At 34.8% G+C, this 24,031-nt stretch overlaps 1 protein-coding gene across 1 annotated transcript in view; it reads left to right on the forward strand.

Annotated features, from left to right (window-relative positions):
- Positions 1-24,031, forward strand: part of LOC150107721 (centrosomal protein of 120 kDa-like) — a 284,452-nt gene that overhangs the window by 172,870 nt on the left and 87,551 nt on the right. The window contains exons 10-11 of the mRNA XM_090392176.1: positions 8,549-8,616; positions 20,219-20,339. Coding sequence (XP_090248302.1) covers positions 8,549-8,616; positions 20,219-20,339 — 189 coding nt within the window. The remainder of the gene's footprint in view (positions 1-8,548; positions 8,617-20,218; positions 20,340-24,031) is intronic.

Here is a 24,031-nt window from a genome sequence, read left to right on the forward strand (position 1 = left end):
TTAAGAAAAATTGGGAGGTGGACGGACTTTCAGTTACTGATTCTCTTAAGAAACAAACTGGTTGGTAAAGCAATCTTTTTAAATGCTTCCTGTATTCTTAGAGACACGTTAGATATTCAAAATTTAAGGATACTTTAATATCCCAGTATTCCAAAGTGAGGAACGTAAGCCCCAATCTTTGGAAGTTACAAAAATGCAGGCAAGGAAACAAAGAAAGTGTTACAGACTTCTATAATAGATTGCTAACTCTTGCAAGTGGTCTGAGTGTTTCTGAGGAGGAAGAGCTGCATTTAGATTGGGCAGTTTTCCATCAATTTTGTTTGGGATTAAGGGAAGAACTAAAAGAAACAGCATATAAAAAGAAAATAAAGAACTTGGAAGAGTGTTACCTCGCAGTAAGAGACAGAGAGGAGAGGCTTGGTGATATACATCCTGCCTCTATGCTCAAACAAGTAGGTGATTCCACCTGTAACTCTAAAACGTTTCTTGATATGCTGAAAGAAAAGTCCCCTAGAGAAGTGGAATGAAAAGACATAGACCTTCAGAATAAGACTCATATTAAGGTTGAGGGCAAAGAGAAATTGACCACCAAACCTAAGTTAACTGATTCCTTTGACATGGAGTCAGTAAGATTGTTAATTAAGCATGAAATAGAGAGGTTACATCAGCTAGTAATGGAGCGACTAGACACCATTATCAAAGAATTAGGCTAGCTCAAAATGATAACCCCCAAATTTAATTCATGTCAAGAAAGGGGGGGGGGAAATAGGGAAGAGAAAGGCAGAAGAAAGCCACCTAAATGTTATAAATGTAACAAGGAAGGAGACATTTGGCTAATAACTGCTTTATGAGAAGAAATTCACCCTCTAGAGCAGGGGTCGCCAAACCTCTTTGACCGTCAACCCCTTCAAGGGTTTCTTGACTTTTTATCGACCCCCTCTATTTTACTATTACGTAATTATTCACGTGATTTTGTGTGTTGGTGACCAATTCGTACATCGCCTTATTTCTTTTTCCCCTTCAACATAAACTGACTCTTCTTGGCAGTCTTCCAATGACAGCTCTCGCTTATGTGGTCGGACTGTACTAACGTTGTCAATGTGAAGGATGTGCTTCGTTGCCGGGTGGGAACCACCAACATCCGTTTATTGGTAAATACGTCATTTTGGCCTACTTGATTGGCTTCCGTAACTATTTTCATGACCTTGCTCCATCTTACAGGTCCTATTCATGTCACTGTTCCCACGATTCACTCTTAATTGCGTTGTCATTCAGGATGGAGGTAATCCAAGTTAACTGAATTAAATATTACCCGTAGATTGATGTCTTATATTTTTCTATCGACCCCTAACAATGTTATATCGACCACTGCCCTAGAGGAATAAGATATGAATCAAATGTCATGCTTACTAGGAAGCGTTCTCAAGATGACCAAAGAAAACGAAAAAATTACATCACAAAGAGACTTGAGGAGACTTGATAGTTCTTTGACAGCCATTCAAGGCTTGGTAGAAGGGACACCTTGTAATATCCTACTGGATACTGAGTCCCACGTCGCAGCTATATCCGGGTCGTTCTTCAAGAGAGTAAGTACCCATATCGCAAATGACATGATAGAGCTGAAAAAGCTAATCAAGCTAACTGGCATCTCAAAGACCGAAGTATCTACTCAAAGAATGATAAAAGTAGGCATTAAGCTACCTGAGTTTGATTTGAACATTTCCCAAGAATTGTTAATTCTTCCTAAATCCTCTCGTCCAAGCATTCAAATTATTTTGGGATTGGATTTTCTGCAGAAGTGCAACTTCTCCTGTGATTTCCGAAAAAGGAATATTTCCCTAATGGGAGTTGAATGTGCACAGAATGGCAGCGGCAATCAGCAAAGGTTGACGAAGGAAACAAGCCAGTAAATAAAGGTAGAGATATTATGAATAGACAAAGAAAGGAAGATGAAGACAAGTGCCGACTTGCCTCGACTTGACCTGTAAAAAGGAAAGACAGTAACATAGGCAAGCTGAGCAGTGCTGAGACTAAAGGAAGAGTCATATATATAAAACTTCTTCATTGCCAAACCTGGGGTAAGCCCCGTATTATAGAGGCTCAGAAGGGAGATCCTGAGTTGAGGAGTATATATGAAAAGATTAAGAGAGGTAATTAACTTCCCAAGAACCAAGTATTCCTCAAAACACTCCACCTAGATGAAGACTGACTTCTCTTATCAAAGAAGAGTCTTGGGGAAAAATTGCAGAAAGAGTTCTTGTTCCGAGAGTCATGATTCCATGGATAATTTTCAAGTTCCATGATTCAAACGGACATAAGGGATTTGATCAAACGTGGCATCAGATTAGTGAAAAGTACACATGGAAAGGAATGAAAAATGATATCGCCAATTATGTGGCAACTTGTCATATGTGTCAACCAAAGTTTGAAAATTGAAAGTGTAAGGGACTAGTCAAGGTCATCTCCAGAGAACAAGGGATGAAAAATAAAAAATAAATAAACCTTTGAGTTTATTTTTTTAGAGGAAAGGGTGGCCTTTGTAAAATCTCGCGAGAAATTATTTTTTTTTTAGAGAATTTTCGCTAATTATTTTACATTTTTTTTGTCTGAAATTATAAGAAAAAAATGTACTTGTTAGTTGTAATAATATAAAAGAATAAATTACTGTTAAAATGCACCTGCACTTTAGACTTGTTTGTAAAAGTTTAATAGGAGTTAAGCCAGATTAGCGCTGAATACAATCAAAATCATGAGGTCTGGCAGCCAGCGATGACGTCAGTTCTTTCATTGCTTCTGGCTAATCCTGGAATACTCCGAATTTAGAACAAAGGACCGAGAATAGAATAAAAGGCAATGTAGCACATGGTTCTAGGTTTTTGGATCCTTGCTCTCGTGTTTGGCTCATCACCTGTGAGGGCTGCGAGAGCTCCTTTCTGCAATCCAGGCGGTTAGTTTTCCTGCCATCGTCGCTCGATATTCACCACTGCCAGCTTGCTCTAGACTCCCGGTAGCTATTGCAGAACCCCCAGCGCGTCCGACGAAGAAAAGTTCTTGAGGATCGACCGGATGAAGGACGTTCCATTTCCAATGTGTATAATAGAATGTATGTCGGACTTTTCTCTCGAGATTGTTAGCAAGTAAGCCATTAATTTGTTGTAGTATGTTATGTGTATGTAACTCGAAATCATAAAGGATTGAGAGGGTTACTTGTTAACTAGCAGGAAAAGCGAATGTGAAATAACAGAAAATTATGTATTGTTGAGTATGTCTAATTCACAGGTTGATTGTGATAGTGTCTGAATTAGTGTCATTTAAGTTTTGAATATATTGAAAGAAAGTTGAATGTAATCCTTCCTGGAATACTTATGCATATTTGTAAGCCAAGTAGTGTCATAGAACACACTTTTATATCAAGGCAAAACGGGTTTTTCTGATAGTGAAAGCACTATAGTTTCTGTTGCTCAGATAGCAAGTAAATTTGTGCTGTTAAAGTGCTTTAGATTAAGTGAATCTTTTAATTACTTTTATGTGCTCTGTATCATATCATTTAGTTTGATAATAAACATGTTTTTGTTTTGTAATTACCTGGTTCTCACTCCTTAGCCAATGCACTATCCCGAAAATAATATCAAACCTGCGGGAATAGAATAAAATTACGAGCCATGACTTGCATATAAAGAATTTGTGTAGAAGTGTTAAATTAATTTTGTCATCTTCTCGCCGTGACTTTCAAACATAAAAAGGTCAATTAAGTGGTGCACTTGTTAAGATAAAAATAAATTTCTTAATTGATATTGTGCGAATGCTCAGGGACTGTCACGTTAGATAGACTTATTACTCGAGGTCTATCTAGCTACAGAAAAAGGGGGGCAAGAATAAATTTAAGTAAGATCGCAGATGAGCAAGCCAGAATAAGATAAAGTTAAGAAAAGACGTATATTTTACAAAGTCATTAGCCTCTATATACAAGAAGCCCAGTCGTGAAGTGACTTCACATGCAAACTTTATTTGCTTATACTTGGATAAAGAGTGAAACCAAGAATATGATTTCTTGTCATCTTTAACTTATGCAAGTTTTTTTCACTTGGTTATAGTATAACAAAGTGAAAAAAACTTGCAACTTTATGTGTGTGTGTGTCCGCACACACACTCACATGTATGGTGAGTATGAGAGAATGTTTCACATTTCAGCACAATTTATGTTCATGACTTGATTTAATTTATTCATTAGCATTTTCAACAGTCATTAAGCTCCAAATATATTTATATTTAAATTGTACATATTTGGTCTGAAGCATTAAAATAAAGAACTTTTATTGTTAAAAGACCAGAAGATAAATGATAAAATATACAAAAAGCCAACAAGTTTCATTAGCCACTGTCTAACATTTTCAAGGCTGAACTGGTGTGAAAACAAATGCATTAAGTTACATGTAAAACATACACTTTAGTAACTGTTAGGCCATTACATTTGATCATTCGTGTTTGATGGCGTGCATGTGTTCGAATGCTGTATGAATAATGTAGATATCTACCTGTATCTGTGGGTTTCTTGTAAATGGAGAATTGGAAATTGTTATCTTCTTTCTTCACGAGGATGTCAAGAAAAAGAAGTTCTTTGTTCTTCTGAAAACCATGGAAAACCTTCTCGTGTTTCTGAATGAAATCAACTCACTACACAATAAGATCAAATTCATTATAGAACTAGAGAAGAACAAAGAACTTCCTTTTCTTGACATCTTCATGAAGAAAGAAGATAACAATTTCCAACTCTCCATTTATAAGAAACCCACAGATACAGGTAGATATCTGCATTATTCGTCCAACCATCATAGATCACAAAAACACAGCATCATTCACATGCTCCGTAATAGAGCCTTAAGGTCTATTTCAAAAGAAGCAAATGTACAGAGAGAACTGTCACTAATAGCTAACACACTATCTCTGAATGGATACCCTTCTAACATTTTAAACAAATTGCTATTTAAAGACAACCACCAACAACGGGTTATGGTGCCCCAATATGTGTCCACAGCTGTCATTCCATATATTAATTCAGTTTCCACAAAATTGGCGAGAATGTTAAAAGTTCATAACATCAGAGTGGTTTTTAAACCAACTACCATGATCAGACAAATCTTAAGATCACCCAAAGATGAGGTACCTTTCTTCAAATGTCCTGGAGTATATCAAATTCCATGCACGTGTGGCCTTCCTTACATTGGTCAGACTTCTAGAAGTTTTGAAATAAGACAGAAGGAACATGTGGGGGATGTCAATCATAATAGAATCATCACATCTGGTTTAGCTCATCATTTCTCAACATCAAATCACGTTATAGATTGGAAAAACAGTTCTATGCCTTACATCGAGAATGACTACAGACACAGAACTTTAAAAGAAGCAGCTGTGGTACTACGCACAGGCAATAATTTAAATAGAAATCAAGGTATTATTCTTAAAGACATATGGAAAAATCTCATCATCTCTCTCTCAGTTCAACAGAACTACAATATGCAAAAAACTACACAACACATAGTCATGTACCGGATTCTGACTGAAGCATTCGAACACATGCACACCATCAAACACGAATGATCAAATGTAACAGCCTAACAGTTACTAAAGTGTATGTTTTACATGTAGCTTAATGCATTTGTTTTCACACCAGTTCAGCCGTAAACTGAATCGGCATAAAACGAACCTAATTTTAATCAGAGGTATGAAGTTACGTTCTGCGCAGTCAAAAAATATGCACATGAAGTATGTGTAACATTATTATATTTAAAGCTTTGATAATACATACATATATATTTGTTAAAATAAAATTATTAATAACGAAAACAAAGCAAAATTATATACAAAAAATATGAAACTTCGAAAAGGTATTACATATTTCTATGTTGACATTCCTGGTTTCGGATCATCTGCATTTTTTTTTAAAAATGTATCCAGTGTTAACTCCCTAGATTTTATTTTTCTTTCTTTAAGGAGTTCAGTGTAAGGTCGAATAGATGCGATTACACTCCTTTTTACGTTCGCACTTCGTTCTCAATCGTGGTCCATTTCGCAGAGTTCATCAGTCAATGTCTCTATGCTTGCAAGGATACGCTGTAAATCGGCCATTTTCATATCTCTCAGAGGACATTCTTCATTTTCTTTCTCCTCCTTTGGATGTTGACTTAATTGTTTGGCTAATTCTTTTAAGTCTTCATTGGAAAGCGGTTTATCGTGGCTCTCTGAGACTTCTGTCACATCTTCAGCTGTAATATCGTACAATCCTACCTCTCGCGCAAGCTTGGTAAAATCTTCAATAACATTCTCCTCTTGCTCTAATTCCTCGAAGTCGTGCATAAATGCTGGAAGAAGTTTTTGCCATGCTCCTTTTAAACACTTTGCTGACACGTTGTTCCAAGCTGCCTCGATGTTGTTAATGCCCTTCAAAATATTGAATGATCACCAATAGTCTTTAATAGTTTTTCCTGAAGTGTCCAAGACTCTTACCATTTCCATAAATGTTATACGGAGGTAATAGGCTTTGAAGATTGATATAATCCTCTGATCCATCGGTTGTAAAAGCGATGTTGTGTTTGGGGATATGTAAACAACCTTGACATCCAATGATATTCTTACTTCAGCAAGGTTTTGAGGATGTCCATGGGGCATTATCCAAGAGAAGCAATGCCTTGGCTGGTAAATCATTTTCTTTACAGAAGCGAAGCACGGTAAGACAAAAATAATTTGTGTACCAATCTATAAAAACGTCTTGTGTTGTAACCCAAGCTTTCTTGTTCCATTTCCAATAGATTGGCAGCATGGCTTTTAGACCCTTGAAGGCTCATGGTGTCTGTGAATGGTACACCGACATTGGTTTATCAAAGTTCCGGAGATATTTGCACCCAACAAAAGTGTAAGTCTATCTTTTGCAGCTTTAAAACCTAGAGCAGAACATTCTTTACAGAAAATGAAGGTGCGTGATGGCAATTTTTTCCAGTAGAGCCCACTCTCATCAACATTAAAAATGAGATCAGGAGGATAACTTCCTTGTTCTACACAGTCTTGAAATTCTTTAGGAAAAGCAGCTGCTGCAACATCTGCACTTTCCACCTCACCACATAATTTGATACTGTGGCACTTACTTCGAGACTTAAATCTCATGATCCAACCTTTGCTTCCTAAAAATGTTTCTTCGCCTCCATCTGTTTTTTTAAGATCTTCAAAAATTGTTTATGCTTTCTCAGTTATAACAGCCTGTGTCAGAGGAACATTTTTCTGATTCAAGTCATCCACCCATAATGATAATAATTTTTTCATGGTTTACCCCTGCTATAACGTAGTTTTGCATTTAGTGCTGCCGTAGATTGTTGCGCAGACTGTTTTATTCTATCTGCATTTTTCATAATTGTAGTAACAGTTGATGGAGGTAAGTTCATACTTCTACAGACATTAGCATGTGTCTGCCCATCTTCCATTCTTCAAATCACCTCCATCTTCTTTTCAAGTGTGATTGATTTCCGCTCCTTCTTAACACCAAGTTCTGCTCATTTTTCTGCACTTCTATTATCAGACATGGTATGTAATTACGTACTTTATCAATTTAAATATTTACGTAAAAAAAATTAAATAGAACAATTAGGTAGATTCAACATTAAAACTAGGTTTGATACATACACGTTGTAGCAGCTCGGTAAACACTCAAACACTAGAGTGCCTGTTAGCGTCATTTTTCAGTCAACCACACTACAGTAAGAAAACACGCGTAGGCAACCGGCATAAACCGAGGGCTGCTTGTACTTACAAGCAAGTTTGGCAATTTTGTGATGGCTGACCACAAGGAACAGAGAGTGTGCATGAAATTTTGAGTAAAACTGCAACTGAAGCTATTGTTATGCTTCGGCAAGCCTTTAAGGGAGACGCTTTAGGTAAAATGCAGGTCTATGAGTGGTTTTCCCTTTTCAAAAATGGGGACATGTCAGTTGAAGACCAACCACGATCTGGCAAACCTTCGACAAGCAGAAATGATGAAACATTGAAAAAGGTTTGTCAGGTAATCAATGAAGATTGTAAAAAGACCATTGAGCAAGTTTCTGAAGAGACTAATTTGTCATGGAGTTCGACAACGCCCTGCTCTTCCTACTTGCCCGGTCTCTCTTCATGTGACTTTTTTTTTATTTCCATGGATAAAGAAAACCACGAAAGGGCATCGATTTGTGAATGTGGACGAAGTGAAAGTCACTGGAGGCCATAAACGGTATTCCAGTTGAACAGTTCCACAACTGTTTCCAGCAGTGAAAAAAACATCGGGACAAGTGCATTGATTCACATGGAGAATACTTTGATGGAGAGTAGAATATGGTATTATAAACTTGAATAAATTTTTAAAAAAATATAATTGCAGTTATTTTTGGGTACCCTCTGTCTGTCTCTCTCTCTCTCTCTCTCTCTGTGTGTGTGTGTGTGTGTGTGTGTGTGTGTGTGTGTGTGTGTGTGTGTGTGTGTGTGTGTGTGTGTGTGTTTATATATATATGAAACTTTTTTTTTTGTCCAGAATAAACATGGGAAAACAGGAATACGAAAGATTAGCAGCTGTAGAGTACCAGTTTTATCCCTAGATGGGTAAGCCAAAATATAAATTTTATGATTTAGTTTCTAGCAGTTAAAACTGTTAAAAAAATATGTGATTAATCCAAGAATAGTTTTATTATTCTGTCTGTACTGTTGTATTTTTCATCTCCAACCCACTTGCAAACTGCCAAAGTAAGGGTTGAAATAGTTGTACTTAGTCTTAGGATAATGAACAATTGTGTATCATGTTTTTGTTGCTGCAGCTGCTGCTTGTTTTTAGCTACTCATATACTGTTTGAGTGACCAGCTACCATACCATTTAGTAGCTTCTTATGATTTATAGTGTAAATCACTGGTCTCCAAACTTTTCGCTGTGAGGAACCACATTGGGTACTTCAGCACTGTTCAGCGGGCCATAGTAAAAAAGAAACTAGAACTAGATATATGAGTTTTATTGAAAGCAGATTAAAAACAGATTACAGAGTATGTGAGATTAAATTATCGTATATTAATGACAACGAACACTATCAGCAAATTCTCGTATTTTTATCACAAATTATAATAAAATCATTAATGTGAATGATGTAACTGTGTTTGTGATTTTAAAATCTTATTAAACTCAGGTTCAAATTTTGAAGTGCTAATTACAAGTAGCGATTTCAAATGTCCATCAGATAAATTTGCCCTGTATTTTGGCTTGATATATTTTCTTCGGGAAAACGTTTGTTCGCAAAGATACGTTGTCCCAAAAATAGAGATAAATTTACAAGCAAATTTCTTCAAATTTGCTTGTAAAATTTTGTAAAATTCAAATTTTTTTTCTTTGTTAGACCATTTTAACCAACCTTTTACAGTCAGAAAGACTGTAACTTGGATTACGGTTACTTTTTGCTATTTGGGAATATGTTTTGAACACATTTTTAATTAATGCATTTGAAATCTATCAACACCCCGTGTTTTTTTTTTGTTTTTTTTTTTGCGTATTCTTATTGAAAAATTAGTCCAATTGGCGGGCCGGATAAAATCATATTGCAGGCCGCATCTGACCCGTGGGCCGTAGTTTGGAGACCCCTGGTGTAAATCATAAGAAGTTACTAAACTTCTTATGATTCCAAAGCAATATACTAACTTCTAAAGTAATTTACTTAAAATATTATGTTCCTAGGAAAGTCAAAGTATTCCATAATCAGGATTACTACTGGCATGATGCTGGACAGTATAGTATATTATAATAGTTAAAAATTGGCATCCCTGAAGAAGGCATTTTGCTTGCCAAGGTGGCAAAACAAAAATAGTGTAATTTTAAAATTGGCCAGTTATGGACTATGGAAAGGAGTTGAGGGCACAACAAAGGAGTCAGGACTAATCTGCATAAGCATATATGCTTGCTGCCATTGTTATATCCCATTCTCTACAGTGAATCATCTTATATTTGCAGACAATTAAAATAACATAATGGAAATAAAGTAAGTCGTGTTATTGTGATTTTGACATTTCAATCCTTTTATAGAGATCTCATTCAAGTGTATATATTTAAAACACTGGATGTTGCAAGGAGTAGGCACAATCAGAAACTGGTAAACCTTTAATGTGACTTTATCTTTCTTTTTTAAAATAGAGTCTTCTTTGCTTCTTTGTGAGACAACTAGAAGAAAAGTAATTTTACAACCAGTGAAAATTAATGAACCAACCATGGTCAGCTCTTAGACAGCTGAATACCATATGCTGCATCAACCAGTAGTATTCAAATCCCATTGTGGAGATTTAGATGGCAAAGGAATTTCATTATCTTGTGTGAGATTACCACCTGTGTATTGGAATACTGAAGTAGCTTTAACAATTTTCATATTTGGTCTCTAGAGAAGAGTTCTAGATTATTTATCCATAATTTGCATATGGTGCTGATGTTCTGTAGGTTTACAGCCTTTCTTGAGATGGATTCACATAAAAATGTTTAATAAAATTAAAGTTAATTAATTCAGCTTGGAAAAACAAAAACTTTATTTATGTGCAACTTAGAAAACTATATATAGTGGAACCAGTGGGTTTGTTATCATCACCATGTTTAATTAACTGAAAAACTAGTTGTCATTTTGCTTTGAGCATCACAAAATGTCATCAGGTTAAGAACTAAGAGAACAATGAGAAAATTCAAATGCAGATTATTGTAATGCTAGTTCTGTACAGAAGATTTGAAATTGGAAGTGGCCATTGCTTAGTTTTTAGTAGGATAAAGCTGAATATCACATTGAAAAGAACATGTGTAAAAAAAAAAAGTTGTAAAAAGAATTAACTTTGAACATCTTTTACAGGTAAATTGTAAACTCAACTACATAAACAGTATTGAAGAAAGAATATGAAACAGTTCAAAGTTTACCATAGTAGAAAATTTTCAAGAGAAATGCAAACAGAAGTATCTTTCAGTACTTGGGATAGAAAAAGCTGTTAAAAACTTGAAATGTGGAAAGGCAGCTGGAGTAAATGATATTCGACCAGAAATACTCAAATATTATTATTATTATTATTACATAACACCTCCAGGGAGTCCAATGACTCATCGAGAGAGGGTGGCAGGATTCGAACCTGCAGCCTTTTGGGTGGAGAGTGGATACGCTAGCCACTCGGCCAACCAGGCCAGCATATGGAGGAATAAAAGTTTTGCAGTGACTGCACTGCTTAATTCAGAGGGCCTAGTCAGAAGGTCGAATTCTGGATGATTGGAGCAGTGCTGTCATAGTTTCCATCTATGAAAAAAGGGAATAAAACTGAATGTGACAATTGCAAAGGAATTTCTCCACCAAGTATCCCAGGTAAGATTTATGCAAGCATACTTGAAAAGAGGTTGAGAAAAATTGTGGAAGAGAAACTGGAAGAAGAACAAACTGGTTTCTGGCCAAGTAGAGGTTGTCAGGATCAGACTTGTACTTTATGACAAATGGTTGAGAAATCATGGGAATATAACAAGGATGCTTAAGTTTTGTAGATCTGGAAAAGGCATATGACAAGGTGCTGAGGGAAAATTTTTTTAAAACACTACAGTGGTATGGGATAAATGGAACATTATCCAGGGCAGTCTATATTTAAGTTGTAAGTCAGCAGTTAGAATTGAAGGAAATACAGGAGGATGGTTTGATATGAAGTGTCAAGTGTATGACAAGGATGTACATTATCTCTACTCTTATTCATCATCTACATGGATCACATTATCAAAGAAAGTGGATAAATTGAATAACAGCTGTAACAAATTTGACATGAAAATCATCAATAAAAAAGACCAAAACTATGAAAATTGGCAGAGGCATAGAAAATATCAGCTGCCTTCTCAGTGGAGAGCCTATCAAAGAACAGTAAAATATTTCATCTATTTAGGCACAGTTTTTAGTGAAGATGGCAAATTATTATTAAACCTCCATATAATTCAAAGCCTTAGTCTTATCCTTATGTATTGGAACAGTTTTGCTCTCTTTCCACTCCTTTGGAACTTGACCTAGTGCAAGACTCGTTAAAAGATATGCAAAAGCTGTTGTTAACTCCCCAGAACATTTCCTCAAAACATGTGGTGAATGAGCATCAAGTCCTGCAGCCTCATTAACATCAAGTTTATTCATTTCTTCATATACCTCCTGCTCACTTATTAACAGTTCCTCCTCCTTTCCTGCTGCATTCAAGTTCTGCATGATGTCACAATCACATTAATTGCTCATTAAATTCCTCAACTATATCCTCTTCAGTGGTTAACATTCCTCCATTTTCACCAGTCAGTGTCATCCTGTCATAATCATTCTTTCTTATACTGGCCACATATCAAAAAAATTCCCTAGGATTTTTTTTTTACCTTATTTACTAACTCCTGCTCATTCTGCACTTTTTCTACCTTATCAAGTGAGTCACCTTCTGTGGCTGCTTTTTGTATACTTCTCGTGCACCTTCTTCTTATAATGATTCATCTTGTGCTTCTTCTAGATTGCATACCTTACCTCATGATTCATCCATTTTAACCTGCTCTATTTATCCTCTTGACCTTTGGAATACATTCTGATATTGCCTGCACCAAATAGTTCTTGAGTAGAGCCTAAGAAGCATTGATATTTTTTCCATCCAGTTCCTCATAATTGTAATTGTTGCAATAACTATTTCCTGAGCTTTTCATAATTGCCAGCCTTATAATTCCACATATATTCCTTTCTAACAGAAGTCCTCAAATGACTGGCCACCCTGCAAGTGATCACCTCATGGTCACCAACTAGTGGACGATTTGAAACCCCCCATTTATAATAAAATCATCTGATGATATGACAAAATCCAGTACCCTTGATCTTCATGTACCCTCTGTTACATACTGCCTAAAGTAATTGTCTGAAAAACTCAGAAATTACTTTTCTTTGCCAATCTATATTACCATAATTAAAGTCACCCATAATGATCATTCATTTCTTGCTAACCAGGCTAAACAGGCTAATTTGCCTATACATTTCCTTCTCATTACTCTCCACATTACCAGGTCTAACATCCAACTAAATATTTCATCCTGTTCATCTCTGCCTCACACAATACTGTCTCAAAACCTCAGCCACTATTTGCACCTTGTAAATCCACCTTAGATGGACCCAACTCATCTGCTACCATCAACAGTACTCCTCCTCTTCCTCCTTTTCTTCCCTGTCTGTCTTCACAAAAAATATCATATCTGTCTATCTCTATTCCTGTCAGGATGTCATCCTCATCTAACCATGTCTTGCTTATACCAACAATTTTAGGGTGAATAAACTCAATCAATGCAACAATTTCATTCCCTTTATTTCAAATACTTCTGGTATTAGTAAACGAACATAAGAAATCATTTCTGGCCCTACAAGTCCTATGAACATCACTTCTCTGATGTGACTCTTCAATACCTTCCCCAGTCCCTTCTTCTATATTACCATCAATTCTACAACTTTCCACACACCCAATCCCATTCCAGGTCATCTCAATCCTTTTTTTTTTTGCCCACTCACACATTCACCTCAGAATCCAGCATCCACATGTTTCATAAAATGTCTCCCTGTCCACCCTGAGTCCCCCCCCCATTGTTTCGGTTGTGCTTCCACCCTCTCATTTACTTCACTCATGATATTCACTTCTCCATTTGCAAGCCTTCCTACCCTGCCTTCTTAATCTTTCATATCACCTTGCACTACCTCAGATCTATTCATCACAGTCATTACCTCTCCTTCCAGTAACAATCCCTCCAGCTGACTCACACCAAAACCATTTAAATGCAGCTCATCTTTATGCAGTTCCATCCATCCCTCATATTCATCCCACACATTCACAAAATGCACTTCTTTCTCCTCACATAGCTACACTAGCTTGACATTCAGAATCTTTCCTCGCCACCTCAGTTCATCACTATCATACCTTGGCAACACACTGACTACTTTTCCTACCACACTGTTATCTTTTACTTTCTTTAATAAACTCCCGATATCCAATCTAATATTTTCCTTGTTCCTATCCGTATCATTCATCCCTACTACAACCACCAACTCTTTTGCTCACTTATTCCTCACTCTGCTCATATTACTTCCAGGAAAACAAACCTTATGCACCTTCTCATTCACCACACCTCTAATAATGGAACCTCCATAGAGAGCCACTCTCAAATCATTCATTATATCTTTTGCATAGCCATTTCATTTCACATGTACTTCATCTCGTGCCTCATCTTCATCAACTCTGCTTTCATGTCTGGATCCAATATATGATAACATGAAGATTCATGTCTGATATTTTCATGCAGTTTCATATGTTGATTTTGGTTGTGCAGCAGAACCTCACATTGATAATGTAACAAGGATTTCCAAGGATAATGAAATGACTTATGTATCTTCTTCTGAGCGACATTCTGACCTTGTAGGTGAAGCTACTGATCATGTACTTCATGATTTCTTGGCACAACAGCAGTAGACACTGGATGTATCCCAAGACATTATCATCATGAAACTACTACCTTGATGTGAAGGACTGGCAAAAAATGAAACTGCAGTTCCAGGTAATAAGAGTAAGATACTAGGTTCAATATCTTGTATCATGCTTTGTGCAATTTGACAAGAAGCACATAAGTTAATTCTAGAAATAGACTACAGAGTAAGCAAAGCTGGTATGGTGAGTAGCCAGTTGAATAAATTTATATGGAATAAGAGAGAAATTAGTCAAAACACTAAACTAGCAGTATACAAGATAGTGTTCAAACCTCTTTTAAGTTATGGATCTAAGAGTTAGGAATAAAGCACATGTTCAAAGATTAAAGACCACTGATATGAGCGTTCTTAGAAAAATTAAGGACCTAAACAGATGACATTAATGGCAGAATCATATTAAATATGAAGACATTAGGAAAGTACTTGGCATTGTTTGCATTCAAGAATGGAGTAGGGCTAATCTAAAGTGGTATGGTCACTTAAACAGAATTGGAGAGGAAAGGTTAACAAAACAGGTTTGATGACAAGATGGCAGGGAAAAGACCCAGAGGAAGACCAGGGTCTAGGTGGATTGATTCAGTCAGAAGTACCTTAGAACAAAATGTTAGATACAGCAATGTGGAGAAAAAAAAGTCAAGCATGTGTAAACTAGGCTAAAACATTTATTAAGATTGATATTAAGTGCATTTAATAGCACTTAGTTGCATAAGGAGGTAACACTTCAAATTAAGTGAACAGATATGTATAATAAAATGTAGCTTGTTTTAGTTTCTAGGAATGCCTAATATCTGGTTTAGTGATTTTCTGTAGACACTTGTAATTTGAGGCATGTCCAATCCAAAACCTTCTTGTAGTATACCCCATTACTAAATATTCACCTGGATACTAGAAACAAATGAGGATAGGCAGGCAATTTTGGATTTAGCTGACCGTATTGTATTCTTATTGGTTTAATCCAAAATGATGGTATTGTGTGACAGAACTTCAGACTGGCCAGGATGTTACCTGGTTAAATAAGGCCCCCATTGTTTTCATCAGGGAACCAGGGCAAACAGTGAAAAAGCTACTGGAATAAATCCCAACTCAACACCAGTAGAGTTCAAGATTTGCACTCACCAGCATTAGATGCATCAGTGGAAAAGAAATAGAACTAGCAGAAAATTGGCATAACAGGCATTATCAAAACAAACAAGACAAAAACAAGTGAGATTTTTCTGAGCAACAAAAAAAATTGTTATATTTATGCAATGGCGATGAGGAAAAAGAAAGAGTAGCCATAGTATTCAATACCAAATAAGAGGATAAACTTCTTGAATGTCAGGCAGTATCAAAAGTAAAGCGATATGGGCAAATATCAGAATGGGGAACTGGACAATGAGACTTGTGCCCATAGAGGATTCTACTATGTTCTACTATTGAAGAAGTTGAGGAATTTTTTGAGGCATTAGAAAAAACAGCTGACACAACAAAAAGGAAAAGTTGGTCCATGTTGGAGATCTAAACCACAGAATAGGAAATGACCAGGTATATAGAAATGCTTTGGAAAAAATTGGTTCAGTACATGGACTAGTTATTACTAACACCATGTTCTGATATAAAGATTGTGCACAAATTCACATACAGAGAACATATGAAAAATAAGAAGTCTTATTGACTATTTTATCGTTGAAAGTTTTTTCACTTTGTTATACTATAAATTAAAGATGCCATGAAATTATATTCTTGGTTTCATCCTTTATCCAAGTGTAAGCAAACAGTTTCTGCATTTACTTCAACTTTGGTATTCTGGGTGTGGGTTGTGGCCATTTTCATAATGCATAACAGTATACATGTCCATAAGGATATGTGTGTGTTGCATCATGAGATACTAAAGCAAGTGATGTGAAGTCATTAGCCTCTATATACAAGTAGCTCAGTCGTGAAGTGACTTCATGCACAAAGTTTGTTTGCTTACACTTGGATAAAGGATGAAACTAAGAATATAATTTCTTTGCATCTTTAATTTATGTTATCATTGATGGCAATATCTTCATGTCAGTTCAGGAAATAAGTGTATACAGAGAATTTGAAATTGGAAGTGATCACAAGTTAGTCTTGAGCAGGATAAAATTGAATTTATATTGAAAAGAAGAGTGTCTAAGAAAGTTTTAAAACAAATTAAAATTGAGCAGCTGTCAAAGGTGAACTATAGACTCAGATACAGAACCATTATTCAGGAAAAAATAAAATAGTTTGAAAACAATAACCAAACCCTAGAGATTCGTTCGCAAACCCAGAAAAAAAAACAATGGTTGGTTCAGCCAGAGAGGCATGTGGTAAGATCTGCAAAGATATAAAATCAGAACTCCATGGTTGAATCATGAAGTTAAAGATACAGTCACAGTAAAGAAAAAAAACTTATCAAAACTTCCTGACAAGTTAGTCAGCTTGTGCTTGAGAGAATACAGAAAAAAAATGTGAAAAAGTGAAGCATGTGTTATAAGTAGCTAAACAAAGGTCATGGGAAGACTGGAAAGAACATAGAAAGTAAATATCTGGAAGGCAGTAAACTATTCTGGACACCATTGAACAAGTCTAATGGAGGATAGATTACTGTAAAATGAATCAAATATAATAACGGTGACACACAAAAGTTGAAGATAAAGGTATTCTAGATGTCTGGAGTGATTACTTTGAAAGATTGCTAAACAAAACAAGCAGTGATAGCACGATGGTAGAAGACTCTCAACAGGAATGCAGTATGGAATATATATCAACACTTGAAGTAGAAAAAGCCTTCAAAAACCTGAAAAGTGTAAAGACAATGACAGATGATATTCAACCAGAAATGCTAAAATAGGAGGTATAAAAGTTTACATTGGCTATACTACATAATTCAGAATACTATACTAACACTACTAATAATACTATTATTAGTACTAATAATATAATATAATTATAATGTAATATATTATATATATATATATATATATATATATATAATAAATTATACTAGTAATACTGTACTACATAATTCAAGCCTCGCATTCCGGATTAGGGTAGATCTGTAACAGTATCCATCTATAAAAAGGGAAATAAATCTCAGTGCAAGAATTTCAGAGGAATTTCTCTACTGAGTGTACCAGGTAAGATTTATTTAGTTTACTTGAGAAAAAGTTAAGAAAAATTGTGAAGGGAAGCTTAGAGAAATACAAGCTGGGTTTAGGCCAAATACATTCAGTCAGGTCAGATTTTCAGTTTAAGACAGATGGTTGAGAAATCATGGAAATATAACAAAGATCTGTATTTAAGTTTTGTAGATCTGGAAAAGGCATATTATGACAAGGCTCCAAGCAAAGCTGTTCAAATTGCTACAGTTATATGGTGTGACGTTATGTCAGCCTCAACATAGTCTAGAGATGTAAGTTAGCGATTAGAATTGAAGGAGGTACAGGAAGATGGTTTGACGTTAAATCAGATGTGAGACAAGAGTACACATTACCTTCACTGTTATTCATCATCTATATGGACCACATTATGAAGGAAAATGTTACTAAACCTCATATCAAAATTAGAGTTGTTAATCTCAGCTCTTTATTTTATGCAAATGATGTTATACTCCTAAATAAATCCAGTAGGAGTCTCTTAGACTCCCTGACTATAGAATAACTGCTGTAATAAATGTGGTATGAAAATCAGCAATAATAAACAAAGACAATGAAATGGAGAACATATAGAACGAGAAAAACATTTCAGCTATTTAAGGCACAACTTTTAGTCAAGATGGCAAATTAAATATTGAAATAGACACCAGAATTAGCAAATCTGGTGTGGGGAATTCAACTGAATCAATTTATATGGAATAAGAAAGAAATTAGTCAAACATTGGGTCTGAGCACTTGGTTAGAAATAAATACTTGACCAAAGACTGGAGACCATATTTCTGAGTTCTGAGAAAGATTAAGGGAGTGAACAGATGACATCAATGGCAGTATCATAATAAAAATGAGGATATTATGTAACAACTTGATGTTATTAGAAAAGACCCGGAGGAAGACTATTGTGAATTGTGAATGCTTCAGTCTGCTAAGAACTCCCTTAAGCAGACTGAAATATAAAATCTGATAATGCTGGATGGAGTCTTGACAGATAACAGATTAATTTGGAGGAAGATTGTCAGTAGGAAGTTAATGATGTAATCTTTTCACATAGTACTATCATAATATTCCGTACCCCCCCCCTCAAGACACATATCAGGAATTTAATGATGATTGATGATAATTGAATTTTGTATTTGTTATAATTGCTTAGCTCTATTTAAACACTTCTTTTCTTCTTGAAACATTAATTTCTAAGGTGATAATAGGATTTCAAGCCATTTTGATTTGTTGAATTTAATGAGAAAGATATTTCAATTTCCAGTAATTATGAGCAAATGCATTTTGACTGTGCTGATTATACATATTGCTTGTATAATCAGCACAGTCAAAATTGATTATGCTTGTTGACTGAATGGATTATCACAAACTTTTCAGTAAAAGAAGTATTTCATGGTCATCATCATATTTCTAATAGACCACATATCCTCAACAGGTATACAGAATACTGTGATAGTACTACATAAAAAGTTTAAATTATTAATATCTTATTGATAATTTTCCTCCAAATTAGTCCTATCTGCCAGAACACCAAAATTGTCAGATCTTATATTTCAGTCTTCTTAGGCACTTCTAACTGCATCGTCTTTGTCTTTTTCCTGCTATCCTGGAAACACTTGTTTTGCTAACTTTTCCTCTCCCATTCACTCAGAGTGGTGATACCTCCTGAGATTAGCTCATTTACACATTCCTAAATGCTAGCAATGTCAAGTTCCTTCTTAATATCTTCATTTTTAATACAGTTTTGCCATTGATGCCATTTCTTCACTCTAATTTTTCTCACAACTCTCATATCTGTGATCATCATTCTTTTTTAGAGTACCTCAGCTGTCAGACCCATAATTTAAAATTGAGGGAAAATTATGAAAGTTGTAAGAGGTACTCTAAAAATTGCTACTATAATGTGAAGCATGCTGACATGTATACTAATAAAAAAGGTAATAGTTCCACTCTGTGAGGCACTAAATTACACCTAATTTGGATTTCTTGCACAGATCTGGTCACCTGGCTATATTGGTGTAATTGTAATATATTTGTGAGTGCAGAGGCGAATAACTAGGACAGTCTCAGGACTCTGGAATATTGAATATGAGGACAGATTGAGGAAATGTGGTCTTCAGATCTTGCTGGATAGGAGGAGAGTGATATGATTGAGATGTATTTAGTTGGTGAGAGGAGCCTATCGAATAGATAAATTATTGCATAGGGTGATGGATCGAGTAAGGAAGTGAAAAATAGATTTTTTGTTTATGTGGCAGGTGGTGAATGAGTGGAATTACATTGCCAGAGTGAGTGGTTTGTACTCCAACATTGAATATATTCAAGGCAAGTATGATAGTTATTGTGATCTGTGAGTGTTATAACTCCCATGATGAGTCTATGACCCTGTGAAGGCTTGGAATAATGCTCATATGTTCAAATAAAATGTTGGCAGATGATAATGGTGAATTGTTTTCACATTTATTATTTTAGATTTTATGTGGTGGTTCATTTTATTATTTACTTCATGATATCAAAGTACTATCAAAAATGTTCTAAAAACATGTTTTTTAGGAAAGAAGTGGCAGAACTCTATGCAGTTATGAGCTTAGATGATATGGGTGTGACACAGATTCCTACAACAACATCAGTGGATGGTTTTCATTCACATAGCAATAGTTGTTATTCTAAGCAGGTGTGTGCTCTTTTTTTTTGTTTCTCATTTTTTATGTATATATTATGCACCTATGTGCACTTCTAGGTAGGGCTTACAAATACTGAGATCCTGGACATGTTTTTCTAATATTCGGATACAGTTATTAATACAAAAATACTGGTTTTTCAGTACAGGTAACCCTCGTATAATGCAGTACTTATATAACACGGTCTATAAATTGTAGTAACCCTTGTTCAACGCGGTTTCGATAAAAACATGGTCTACAAATTGTATTAACCCTTTATCTTTTCATATATTTTTCACCCCACAACTTAAAAATCAAATTTTGTCTTCGTTAAATTTACGTCTGCCCGTATCGCGCATGTAGTTATAAGTAGCGAATTTATATTAGGGGAAATAAATACCCTTTACATCAATTGATTACCATATAAAGTGTTTATTGTTGAAAATTGTCTTTGTTTTCTGTCAGGAAAGAACATTAAAGTATGTTCTTTCCTGGCAGTAATAAGTGTGTTAATCTCAAGCTTGAGCAGTTTATTTTCTGGTGAGTTACATACAATATGTAATGCTTTTTTATGTAAAAATTTTATTTTAATAGTAATGGCCACTTAGAGGGCTTTTGCGATATGGTTGAAAATGAAATTAGTGAATTAATTGATGGGGAAATAGATTTAAATGAGGAGGAACTGGTATAATTAATAGATGATGTTGAACCAAATGGCAGGGAAAGTTCTGCCAAAGATCCTGATTGTGTTGAATTCATTAAAGAATTCAGTTTAAAGAAATTAGCGGAAAGATTGGACTTGGCAAGAAAGTTAGGAAGTTATTTTACGGATAATGATCCCTCAATGGAGCACTCTGGAAAATTCACGAGACATTTGGATATTTGTTTAGCTCCATATTATGAACTTAATAAAAAAATTGCAGCATAGTGGTAAGTAAGTAAGGTCTTATTAGTGACTTCTTGATAACTAAACCAGCCGAATTATGCAATGAGAATTATACAAATGATGTCCAATAGATTTCAAGTGGTGATGACAACCGGCCACTTGTAAATAAAGAACATCTACGAAATGTTCATTTTGAAGACAGTGATGATGATTAAAATATGCACTTTATTTTATTTTGCCTAAAACATTTATACATTATGTGTAATGAAGTTTACGTACAATTTGTATTTTTATGAGTTTATACTATGTATTTTGTTTCATAGTTTGTTTTTTTTTAACTTATATGAATCACCTGAATTAAATAAAAATATTTTTTTGTTGGATATGTCATTGTTGTTTATATAATTAAAAAAAAAAAGATTTCGGAACATAACCATACTTTTTCTTTGTGATCTGAGTCTTGCATAATGCGATTTATATAAAGCGGCATTTCTGTGGAACCTAACATCCACGTTATACGAGGGTTACCTGTACTAATTTAAAAATAATTGTTTATGATTTCTTAACATAAGTTTATAAAATCAAGAAAAGTAAATCATTAATGTTACTGAATTTACAACTGAGGGATTGTTATATACACAATACAAATGTAACAGAAACTGAAAATGCTGTGAAACTGAGATCTGGCTTAACAGGTCTGAGTTTCATGACATTTTCCCCAGACACTATTGAACAAAAGAAAAAATAAATACCGCTTGTTAATGAATAATTTCAGAGATTGGTATATTATATTATAAAATCTAAAAATATTTTTCTGTTAGCAAGTTAGTTTTATAACAACAGTGTGTATGTGTGTGAGAGAGAGAGAGAGAGAGAGGGAGAGTCATAACATACTATCACCAACATAAGATGCAAAGACTAACTGACTACTAAATGAAATAGCTCATCATAAATCACAGAAGGTAAAAAATTTAGTCTGACTTTTGATGAGTGAACACGGTTTGTAATACATGATATTTAAATATAAATGTTCACTCTGTTGTCAGAATTTTGTGAAATATTGGACTAATGCATGTGTGACTGCCATCAGAGAATTGCTTATAACTTGTAGAGAAATAGACAAACACAGTCTGTCTTTCTAGAGATGTAATTTACATGGTTCATCAGTTATGACTAAATTTGGTAAACTAATTGATATCAAACAACAGCTTTGTTTTGGTCCATGGTATACATCTAGCAGGTAACAGTACTTTATAATAGGTTAATCTGAATTTAACAGTTTTGTAGAATTTGAACAGGAAAATTAGGGTGGTGGTGTAATTATAGAAAATGTATAGGTGCTGTTCCTTGTGATCTGCACAATTATTTATCACCTCTTGTAACAAAAATAAGAAGAGTAGTTGAAGCAGAATTTGGCAAAGAAATTGTCTTACAATTAGATTCCAAGTCATTGGAACAGTTTACTGTCCATGCTTGAAAGATTTTTTGAGTTGAGATATTGTGTGCAGAAATCTTTAATTGATTTAGATTCAAGTATTAATTTCTGTGAGGATAAATGAATTTAATTTATTATCTGTGGCTATATCTACACTAATGTCTATAAAGTTAGTGGTAGGTATTATGCCACCAAGAAGCAAATCTTTTAACTTTATATTCTGCCATAAAATTTAAATTCCAATCAAAATTCTGAAGTTGCTAACGAACTGCGTATAACATTAAAACTTCATATTTCACAGAGGAAGAAGGTGATAGCAAATTTTTTCCCAGATTCAGTAAAGATACTATAGCGAAAATTATACTTTGCTTAATAAAACATCTTTCTCCTTCAGAAAAAGATGAGCAAAATTCGTCCTTAGAATATCAATGTGGAACAGACTATAAGTGTTCTGCGAATTCTTCCCAAAATAAGAAATTACCTGAATCTAATGAGATAAAGTCATTAAAAGATAAACTTGAATCAGCAATTAACGAAAGACTTTTAACTGGTCCATCCCAAAAAAATTCAAAGCCTAAGAAGTATGGTTAAAAAGGAAACATGATTTTTTGAAGATGAGAGAATAAGGAGGACAAACCTGAACCTCAGCCTAGACTCCAGGTGTTTTCTGCTGCTAATCAAATGTGTTACAAAATTATATCCAGTTTAAACTATAATACTACTAATTGCTTATGTTTTGTAACAGCTCACTTTATTCAGGCAGGTAATATGAATTCTTAAACATAACTAAAATTTGCAGTATTAATGCGTATTTTTTTAGAATAACTGTATTTTAATTATTTTTTGTTTCAATATTTATTATTGCAATAAACTGATTTAAAACATGAATTCAAGTAATTACTTGTTTTTTCCTTACTTTATTGCACCTAAATGGTGCCTCCATAGCTCAATTGGTATAGACGAAGCCCTTTGGTTGGAAAGACCTGGGTTTGATTCCTGTCCATGACGTGAGGAACTTTATCTGGTCTCTTTCAACTAGAATTGATTTATTTGATCTCATATGAAGGTAGAGGGCTTTTTCACCCTCAAACTCTGGTTTTTCATCCCTCAGAACAGGCAAACCGGCCCCGTGAATATACACACGGATCTACAGCCATGAATACTTACAACAATGTGGCAGAGATAGGGTCCTCATCACATTCTCCTTATACTCATAGTCAATTATGAATCACACCAGTGATAGTCACCCTCCTGGATGGAGACAACACATGATGATGATTGCACCTAAATGTTATCAAAATTTATTGAGAAAAATGTTTGTTTTTTGGAATACTGATATTAATACCAGTATCCTAATTTCATAAATTAAAAATACTGAAATACCA

This window comes from Typopeltis vanoorti, chromosome 4 (assembly GCF_054136105.1).
Source record: "Typopeltis vanoorti isolate ZY-2024b chromosome 4, IOZ_Tvanoo_1.0, whole genome shotgun sequence".
NCBI lineage: Eukaryota > Metazoa > Arthropoda > Arachnida > Uropygi > Thelyphonidae > Typopeltis > Typopeltis vanoorti.